Here is a 10850-nt window from a genome sequence, read left to right on the forward strand (position 1 = left end):
TTAACATTTTCACATGTGAATTAAGATATTCACAGACAAAAAGAAAATGTCACATGGAAAATGTGGACTGGACATTTTCACATGTGAATGAAAATTTCCACGTGTGAAAACAAAATGTAACATGAAATCACTACAGTTTTCACACATTAAAACAAAACATCCATCCATCCATTATCAATATTCGCTTATCCTGGGCAGGGTCGCTGGAGCCTATCCCAGCATGCATTGGTCAAGAGGCAGGAATACACCCCGGACAGGCCACCAATCTATCGCAGGGCACACACACCATTTACTCACACACTCCATTTACCCACACACTCCTACCTATGGGCAATCTAGTCTCCAATTAGCCTACCTGCATGTCTTTGGACTGTGGGAGGTAACTGGAGGAAACCGACACGGACACAAGGAGAATGTGCAAGCTCCACACAGAAAAGCCCAGGCCAGAGTCGAACCCTGGACCTTCTTGCTTGACAGTGCTACCCACAGCGCCACCGTGCTGCCCAAAACAAAACTTGAATTTCAAATAGCATAGTTTACCATTTCCTGCTCTCATCTTTAAAATGGGACTCTTTTTATAGTTCATGCATACTCTTCACATGTGGTTTTTGCACATTTGGTTTTTTAACGTGATTTTGTCATAAGGGAAGATTTGCTAATTGGGAAAGCATATGAAAACCATCAGATAGATTTTGTTTCATTATATAATCATTTTAAAATGAAACAACATAACAAAAAATGTGACTACACAGATGTAAAGGGGTGACTATGAAAACACAGTCTCTTTTGAAAGTGGGTCTCATACAATCTGAACTGAATAATGGCAATAGTTAAATGACCTGTGTTACAGAGATTTTTCTGCTGTTAGTTTTACAGTAAAAAGTGTACTCTGTTAATGTTGGCTGTGGAACAGTTGCAGTTGGATCAACACTGATCAACAAGATCAGTGTTAATGGAACTGTTGGCAGCTGTTTTCTAAACCCAAACTTTTAAAAAGAACTACTGGCAGCCAGTAGAATAAGCAATAAAAGATAGCTAGAGATATATCAGCCTGTAGGTTTTCACTTTAACCCTAACAGGGTACACCTCATTCAACAGCTAGTGATCTTGTTCAGCTACTAATTAGTACTATCAGGTGTACCAAATTAGGGTTGAAACGAAGACCTACTGGATGGTAGTTCTCCAGGAACAGAGTTAGTTACCACTGACCCAATGAGCACAATGATCATTCCTCCAAAAACAACTTTCTTGATCGTCATTATGCTAATGAGTTAAAATCACCTTCATGATCATAATTGTCAATGAATGTGTTCCCTTCTTATTTACACAGGCTGTTAAACTTTCAACGGCCGAATGGACTAGTCAGAAGTCAGCAGTCGGAACAAATCATATGATTTCAATTTTATCATCATGTAGATGCAATTCTTTTGGTGTAATGGGCTATACACATGGAGTTTCATTTGGAGACAGTTGCTTGATAAGACATTAGGTGTAATTAATAGGAGTGTTCATGCACATGTAAACTAACTGAGGTTAACAGAAACGTGTCGAAGACCCAGATTGACCCAGGTGCTGTCCATGTGTGATGAGGGTACTGGAGGGCTGGATAATTATTCTCATGCTTTTCATGTGAGCTACAGTAACAGTCACATTAGCCCAAAAGACTAAAAATGTTGAGAAAGGAACTGGACTCTTACAGAAAATAGTTTCATCTTCAGATGGAACAGGAACGGAACACTGTGTCCTTGATTTAGGAACACAATCATTGCCTTGGCAGTGAGTTTTGCAGCAGTCCCAAGACACCCCAAAGAGTGCTGCACTGTGTACACAGCAAATAAACAGCAGATGCTCCATTACATAACCTACAAGCAGCCCAACCACTGTGCCACCACTGCCAAGCTGCCAGGTTGCAGTGTGCCAGCCAGCAGCTGGTGACCATAGTAGAACGCTCTCCAACGTCTCCAACATCACTTTGAGGCCTGACACCTGGAGGAGACTCATCAGGACACTTTAAGGTCGTACGTTACCATCATTAGCTGCCAATGTGGCTTGTGGAAATACATCGTTTTTCAGGACACAATGCATCAATTTCCAAACCTGTGGGTTTATGGGCAGGCTTTCTCTAAGTTGTAAACATAGCTGTCAACTTACTGGTTTGCATTTAATTTACGTGCACTTTTTTAAGTATTCATTAATTGACTTGTTTTTTTTCATGTATCTTTGCACTGTGTATCTCTCAAAATGTTATAATCTTAAGAAAACAAAGTGTTACACTCCTTCAGCTATGTAGTTTGGTAACAATCTATTTCTGAACGATTTGCGGTTGTTCTGACAGATTTTTTCTAAAGTCTTTGCCAAAACCAGTTAAAGCTAAATGTCCCGCAGTAAAATTGTGGCTTTTATTTTTTTAGCAGTACCTGAAATTAGGAACCCAAAGCTAAAAGAAATTGGAAAAACATCAGTTCTCCAGCAATAAACATTTAGTATGTAATAAGAGAAAGATAACTAGTCTTTTACATGACACATTTTTAACTATAAATCATAATTGAGTTTTTTAAAGTTTATATGTCATGCATAAGTATTTGGACAGTAACACAATTTTTGTTGTTTTGGCTCTATACATTTTTTGTTTCGGCACATTTTATGAATGTATATTGCAGTGAAATAATGAATAAGAGCTTAAAGTGCAGACTGTCAGCTTCAATTTGTGGGAATTTACATCCTTATTTACATCAATTTACAAGTCAAACACCCAATTGGACATGCGTTTCACTTGCTGAAGAGAAGACTGAAGGCAAAAAGTCTCTGGAACAAACAGGAACTAAAGATGGTTGCAGTACAAGCAGGCCTGAGACAGGAACAGGATTTGATTATGTCTATTAGTTTCAGACTTCAGGCAGAGATGGATGAGAAGGATTACCAAGTACGAAATATGAGTTTATTTAAGAATATAATTTGTCTAATTAGGTTTGGTCCCCTAAAATGGGGGAACTATTTATAAAAATGGTTAGAATTAAAAGATTCTGCACTTTAACCTTCTTTGTTTCATTTCAGATCCAATGTGCTAGAGTACAGGGCCAAAACAACAATAATTGTGTCACCATCCAAATGGACTGTCATCTAAACACCAGAAGAGAAAATGACCTTTTACCACCACTAGGTGGCAGTCAATTATGTAAAAACAGTAAGAAGCCAAAGGGGGTGCACTACATACAGGAGGTATTAAGTATTTTTTTGGAAATGTTCATTTAAAATTTGTGGTGTAGGTTAGTGGTCAATCAGTAACTGTACTGGCCAAAGGAGACATTTCCTCCTGTTTAAGCACCCATGCACGCAAACAAATCTATTAATTCCACCGCCAAAGAAAATAAATATAATTTCTTGTACAACTGAGGCAGCATATTATCTTCCAGGATTCATACAAACCAAATCAGAGAAAAAGCTAAATTGCTCTCAAAAAATACACTGACCACCAGATGGCACCTAAAACCAACACAAAGCATTTGTTGAACATAATCTGTCATAATGGATTTTGTCCAGGGATATAAAGCTGCAATAAAAATAAAAATTGTTTCTACCCGAGGGACTAACAAATAAGTGAAAAGTGATCTTTGTGTTAAAAAAATTTTCTTACACTGTCAAATGAAATCAGTACACATTGGGTATGTGACCAAAGCATAATTTATTATATAGAAGTAGAGATTATTAAATCACTACATTCGCAAGGAAACATAAGCTCAGGACAGACAGGAAGTGGCAGCAGAGAATTGAAAGCTTTACTTCACATTACATTGCACTCATCCCGTGAGAAGGGAATATATAGGCAGAAGCAGGGTAATCTCTCTTCCACAAAGAGTATTGCGTGTCTGTGGACGAGAGCATTTTAAATTTTCCCTTGTAAGCAGAAGACAAGTTAAAACAGGTAGTCACCTTCATTAAACCAAACACTAAACCGTTTACATTAAAGCGTAAGGATAATACTAATAATTACGCTTTTGGTTTTGATGGTAAAGACAGGCTTTGTATGTATGTGTGGGAGAGAGAAAGAGAGAGAGAGGAATGAGTGTGTGTGTGAGATAGAGGAGTGAGAGTGTGTGTGTGTGAGAGAGGAGTGAGAGTGTGTGTGTGTGTGTGTGTGTGTGAGAGAGAGAGTTCATTTTCACTGAAGTCTTAGCAGTAAAATAAACAACCCATGTTTGGCTCTTCCCCTTTCCAGCCCCTCGGGTACAGTCCAGAGGCCTTTATGTAACTCAGGGAAGAATGCTGGAATAAAGCCCTGGATATGTAAAGGACTGCAATCTGGGCCTTGGGCCTAGCACATAACATCTCTCCAGCATTGGAAAGCAGATCCTCCTGCTTCACTAGATAACTCCTGAAAAATTATAATAACAATGACACTTGAAAACTCAAAGTTAAGTCGATTTAATGCTAAAACATACTTTAATTTAACATAAAGCTAAGCTATTAGAATAGTATAAACATTGTCAAAAGTAGAAAGGTGTGCCTTAATGAGAAGAAAAAGGCTGACCACTCTCCCTTTTTTGATTTTACCACACAGGTACAGACTTTTCTCAAAGGGCTATTCAGGAGCTGGAAGGTACAAACAGGATGGATTCTTAAATTCCTTCTGCATACCAGCAGATGACCTTGGCTCATACATTTAAACACACGAAACAGAATATCGCATTGGCTCAATACTATGCCTAGCTTTTCCATTCAGAGATATATCTGAAATGCAAGCTTACATTTGCTGATGGATTGCCTCACATATACAATATCTTTTGTGTTTCACACCTTTGATCTATAAACCAGGAAATAAAACATTTCCTATTACTTTTAATATGTCCTCTACAACTTGACAATATTCCACCATATTAAGCAACTAGACATATGAGAAGAAATAATTATTCCTAAATATCTTTCCATCTTTAAGAAACATAGATAAGAGGACAGTATTGCATGTGTCTCATAAAACAGAAGCAATTATTTGTAGAATTAATTACTTGTTGAAGCAGAAGTTAATGGAAATAAAATAAAAGCAGTCGCAACAGTAGTAAAATAAATATTTTGTTAAGTTAATCAAGGTTTCTTCTAAATTCTGTAATTCCATAGGTACATTTTTTGCATTCCTTGATAAAACAAGCAAAAAGCAATAAGCTTTATTAAAATAATTATTCTTAATAATATCAGTTAATACCTAATCCAATCCTACCTCCATGCAAATTACATTGAAAAAGAAAATGTGTCAAATAGCAGAATGATAACATGAAATACATAAGAAATGAATACTGCACTAGGTTACAAATCAATGATTAATTTAGGCAATGCGGCGTCACATGGTTTCATCATGCTCTCTCAAGTATATTGTTCTAGACCCCACAGTACCAACCCACTGAGAGAAACCCACAATACAGTGCTCATCTTCAACTTACAAATCATTTTAGATACATCCCAACACCTTTTCAATACTGCATCTCACTGACTCTTTCCTATTGACAACAGTTTGTCATTATAAAATAAAAATAAACATTCTATAAATATTTTTATAAGTAAAAACTGTTCTTTATCACAAATATATTAATCTTATTTTTCCTTTCAAGTGTGAATCTTTTTTTCATCCTTTTTCTTCTGTAATTGTACATAGCCACATATTAATGAAAGGAAATAATCCTCTCTATTAAAAGCTATTTTTCTACACCAAAACACATTCAGGATGTATATAACACATTAAGAAACACATTCAGGATCTTCAAAATGCTTTAAAGTTCTATTGTTATGCTACGATGTTTGATTAACAAAACTGTATCAGCACAAAGTAATATCATTATACGTATGGGTAACAGGTTGATAACTGATAAACAGTGTATCTACAAATGTTACGGTTCATTCCAGTAAATGGCACCCTGTGCATCAACTGTAAAGCTTAAAAATACCTCCTATAAAGTGCCTTTCAGACACTGCATAACCCTGGTCATAAAGCAGTCGCTTCAGAAGCCAACAGAAAACCTTCCCTGAAGGGCACGGCAGCAATCAAGCCTGAACAAGACAAAAGCACACATCACAACATTCACTGCGCTCCAGCAGGCCCTTCACACTGAGCTGTCTAAATTCCAGCCCAGTCCCATATTTGACCAGCTCAGTCAGGTCATTTAAAACAAGTTTCACATCCTGTTTGAATACAGAGCGATGGGTAGGTCACAGCAAACACTGTCATGCTACCGTGATAAGTAGTGATGAAACAAAATGATAAATTTACATAAAATGTTCCCTGCAAACATATGTAAATTAAAATTCACTTATTCACCTTCACAAATAGCTTGTTGGCTAATGAATGCAAGTTTAATTAATAGTTTTTTAAATCCTTTGATTTGCTGAACTTTAATATGGGAGGGGGGGCAAGAACCTTTATAAAAACCTTCATGTGTGAATTCAAGGGCTTTGTCTTCTTCAAATACTGACATCTTGTATAGATGACAACTAAGGAACATTATAAAATAGCATGACAAATAGAACACAGAGCACATTTTTCATTTGTTGTCCTGCTATGCATTCAAAATTGCGAACCAATGTCCCTGATATTGGGTGCTGCTGACATAATTTCACCAGTGTGAACCCACAGTGAGGAGGATCTGCACTAGCATGGAAAGGCAGGACACCTGGCCGATTGTGTAAGAAACAGAGCGAGTAGGGGCTTTCAGGGCAAACAAATATGCAACAGTGTGCATAATTCGTGCAAGAAAGAAGACTTGGAAATGAACTCGGGCAATAAGTAAAGTGGGTTCGGTTATGGAATACACTGCACCCAGAAACAAGAAAGGGAAGATGTTCTCCATGTCATTTCGATGGGCCCTAAAAATAAACACACAAAAAATATTCAGTTTTCTGTATCAACCCACACACTACATATTGACAATTGTTTTTATTTTTGCAAAATTATGCAATGTTTATATTTTTCTTCCAGAGTTTTTAATCATCAGTAGTTTTTTTTTTTTACATACCTCAGATTAATTGAATAAACAACAATGCTATTTCAATTGAATATTGTTTCATAAATGAAATTAAAATTAACCATGCAATGTGGCACAATGTTACACAGACAATATGAATCAGCACAAAGACATCAACATTTTGTATTCAAAAATCAAAAGTGTGTACTAAATATGTGGTAGCATACCACCAGAGTAGAAAATATGATAAACTATTGCTTTATTTCTTGTACATCATCATGTTTGCCCATAACTGAAATCAGAGAAAACAGGCAACCACACACAACCAGAAACATCAGTCTAGAGTCCTCATCTGGTTTCTCATCAAGGGTTTCTAATTTCCTAAGAGACTGACACACCTTCCTGGTAGAAACTCAACATTAAAACAGGACGTGTGATTATCCTCCAATATGATTTCCACCATTTTGGAACAGCTCGACTGACTAAAAGTTTCTCTCAGACTAAAAGACTGGAAAGCTGTGCTTTAATTGCACCGTCAGCACTGCCCTATACATGTATTAAACAAATCCTTTCCTAAAACTTATTCTGATAACTTTTTTTTTATTTATTTATGCAGGGGAAGGTTGAGGATCCCTGTTTCCTTTCTAAACAATAGGCAACTAGATTATCTAACAAAAATGTTAAAGACAGGTTATCCAGGAAGCATTTCATTAAATTGATTTACAACCAATATATGCATTGGATACATAACATTAAAATCCTAGGAACAAAAAACAAGACAACTGCCAAAGAAATAGTTATATGATATTTCAGAGGGTTTCTCTAAGGATGGCTGCTGATGCTGTAATCTTGTGTTTTTTTATTTATTTATTTATTACATTTTTTCTGAACAAATCATACAGAAACGCTTCCTGTGACTGGCACAGAGGACCAATGAGAAAGTCCACAAGAGTCATGCACAGGAGAAGCACTCAAGACCAACCAAGAAGTAATTTCCTCTCACACCCAAGCCCATGCTGTAAAAATATTGTTTTAGTTCCCCTCCCCTTGTGATAACGGGAAAATCCGGCATAGCAGATTTTAACCATAACCATCCTTGCCTTTAAAAACGGCAATAACTTGGAACTGTTATTTCAAACAATATACTGATTACTGTGTAGATAAGTAGTAAATACTGTCAATGGCTTAAGTAGAAATATGGCGTGTATAGTCAATGATATGTTCAATGTGATTCATTTTAGAATCCAGACTTCGGAGTGGAAAATTTTAGTTGTGTCAAAAAAAAAAAAGAGCTATCCCGGTCTTATGGGTCATTTCTCGGGATGCTCAAAAACATAAAATAGGTTCTGCGAGAAAGCATTTTACAAAAATATATTTTATAAATAAATAAAAGCCAATAAGAAGCGTCAAACAACTAATTCTATATATAATATAATCCCATAATTGTTGTTAACATGCAGTCTACTGATTATTTGAGGTGCCTGAAAACCAACACTCATTGTAGCCCACGGGTCAAAACAGTTGAAAATCAAGACAGGCTATCCTGCAGATAAAAACAGCACTTCAATGTAGACACCGGTTCATAATTAGGCTATTTAGTAACTCACCTCCTACTTCGCTCAACATCGGGATCTTCTCTGTGGTACTGAAGTCCTCCGTGTCTCATGGCATCTTCAGGGTTACAGAACGCCTTTAATAAAGGTTAAATGATGTGATATGTTTTTTTGCATATAAATCAATTATTTTATAGACCGAAATAAATTAGCTCATAGGCTAGGCTATTTGTATATAGCCTACCCTCGTCCAAGTTGTTCGCAAACTAGGTTACTTACCTTTCGATGAAGTCGTTGTTGCCCCGTAATAATTGCAAGGATGTACATTTTAAGTATAAGAAGCGTGCTGTAGAAAACGAAACACGCAAAAACTTCATTATCCACCATGGTTGCTTGATTCCCAAGTACAAACAGCTGCCTACTGATGAAGTCTCCACCGGGAAGAGTATGAGAGGCGTAAGCCCTAGTGTTCACGGTACTGAAATACAGATAATGGTCTTCGGGCGTATTTAACTGGTGTTTCTTTTCTCTTTTTTTTTTTTTGTGCTGTCGGAACGATTTGCATTGCTCTAATCGCGAGCTAGGCTACCAGCTGGAATTGTGCAACGCCTGTGAGTAGGCTACTCATGAATATTCTGCAATTTTAAATACCAAAACAGCATCAATAAGTCATAACCGTTGCAAATTTAGACATTTTCCAATGCCAGTTTACCCTGAATTACGCGATTGCGCAATTCTACTCAACGAGCGTATTGGATAGAGATGTATACAATCCGCCACTTTTTACTGAATATACCGTCTGTTATGACTGAAGAAATGATCGGATGGAAAACATTACACAGAACGTTGGAGCAGGCATAAGAAGAAGCTAGGCAAGCGCGATTTTCAAAAAATAGGCTATACATATAGCTCAGGAGGTAAGAGCGGTTGTCTGGCTGTCAGAGGGTTCCGGTTTGATCCCCGCCCTGGGTGTGTCGACGTGTCCCTGAGCAAGACACCTAACCCCTAATTGCTCCCAACGAGCTGATTCGTACATTACATGGCAGTCTTTCACCGTTGGTGTGTGAGTGTGTGTGTGAATGGGTGAATGAGAGGCATCAGTTGTAAAGTGGTTTAGATAAAAGCGCAGTGTAAATGCAGTCCATTTACCATTTAATGTAAACCATTACACAAGAACTGTTCAGCACTGAGGCAAAATCCAGTATACTTCATTTGGGTAGATGAGGGCAAGGTATGTAGAGTCAATCAATGACTTAAATTAAGCATTTATGTACAGGAACACATCAAAGGCAGCAGACACAGCCGCACTCCAGGATTTGAGTTTGTGATCCCTACTATACTGTAAGTGAACAGAAGCTGACTGACGTCTGCATGGTACAAAGCAATCCTGTTCATGAAGCTCTACCATTTTGATGGTTTTCATTTCAACTCTAATTTGACACCACCTGATTCAGCTAATTAGCTGCTCAACAAGATAACTTGGTATTGAATTAGGTGTGCTTTGCTAGGGTTGGAATGAAAACCTATAGGTAGATCTCCAGGAACAGGATTGAGCATCTCTGGTACAAAAGTTTCCAAACATTTCCTGAAGCCAGCACGAAGACTAAGAACAGAAGGCTTTTCCCCACTATTCCTTGCAGAAAACTGAGCTTAAAAATGTCTGTAGGTATCCTTGCATACACTGCCTGTTTGGGATTTGCCTACCGATAAGGGTTCTTTTACTATTGGTCCTGTGAATCAGCCAAAGAAGGCGTTCTTTTATCATAATGTGACATTTAAATATAGTGGGCATTGATAAATGGTATAATTTGTTTTCTGTACCAATTTGCAATATTTGAATATTCAAGGGGCTCAGCAATTAACAAAGTGCTGTCACTAGGGCTAGCAATGTAGAATAAGTTGCTGTATTATGACAACAAGATGGAAGCATAGCACAATGTGCTATGCACAATGTCCTTGATGTGGTCCCTAGTTCTCGGAGGGGTGGGGATCGTCTCAAACGCCTCTTACAATGGGAAACCTTTTGGATTTTCCAACTTAAAGCTATGGTGTTTCCAGGTCTCAATGAGGAAATGGATTATTCTCCCTTCTTATAATTTGTTTTGTTTTGGCTTTCTTGTGGGGGGACATGAGCTCATGTGTGTATGAACATTTTTTATTTTTCATGTGGTATGTTCTGCTACATTACTTACTGTATGGTGTTTCATATATTGTAGTTTATATTCTTTCAATATGTGGATTTTTTCCTCCACTTCTAGTCATCTGCTCAATCTATTATGGTAATAAGCCTATGATGTCATTTCTTATATAAATTTTGTCTTTTTCCTCACTACTGGTTAGTCACCCTGAT

At 37.3% G+C, this 10850-nt stretch overlaps 1 protein-coding gene across 2 annotated transcripts; it reads right to left on the reverse strand.

The window, feature by feature from the left end:
- Positions 1-3663: 3663 nt before the first annotated feature.
- Positions 3664-9788, reverse strand: ptges (prostaglandin E synthase). 2 transcript variants are annotated; one of them, XM_064307785.1, is made up of 4 exons: positions 9650-9788; positions 8780-8846; positions 8555-8637; positions 3664-6849 (listed from the first exon to the last, which is right to left on the reverse strand). In XM_064307785.1, the coding sequence occupies exons 1-4, from the start codon at positions 9664-9666 to the stop codon at positions 6600-6602; spliced, it is 417 nt and encodes a 138-aa protein (XP_064163855.1). In that variant the 5' UTR covers positions 9667-9788; the 3' UTR covers positions 3664-6599. The 2 variants fall into 2 exon arrangements, with proteins under 2 accessions (XP_064163855.1, XP_064163854.1); XM_064307784.1 differs by lacking the exon at positions 9650-9788 and having other exon boundaries at positions 8780-9386.
- Positions 9789-10850: the final 1062 nt, after the last annotated feature.

Source organism: Anguilla rostrata, chromosome 14 (assembly GCF_018555375.3).
Source record: "Anguilla rostrata isolate EN2019 chromosome 14, ASM1855537v3, whole genome shotgun sequence".
NCBI classification, from domain to species: Eukaryota; Metazoa; Chordata; class Actinopteri; order Anguilliformes; family Anguillidae; genus Anguilla; species Anguilla rostrata.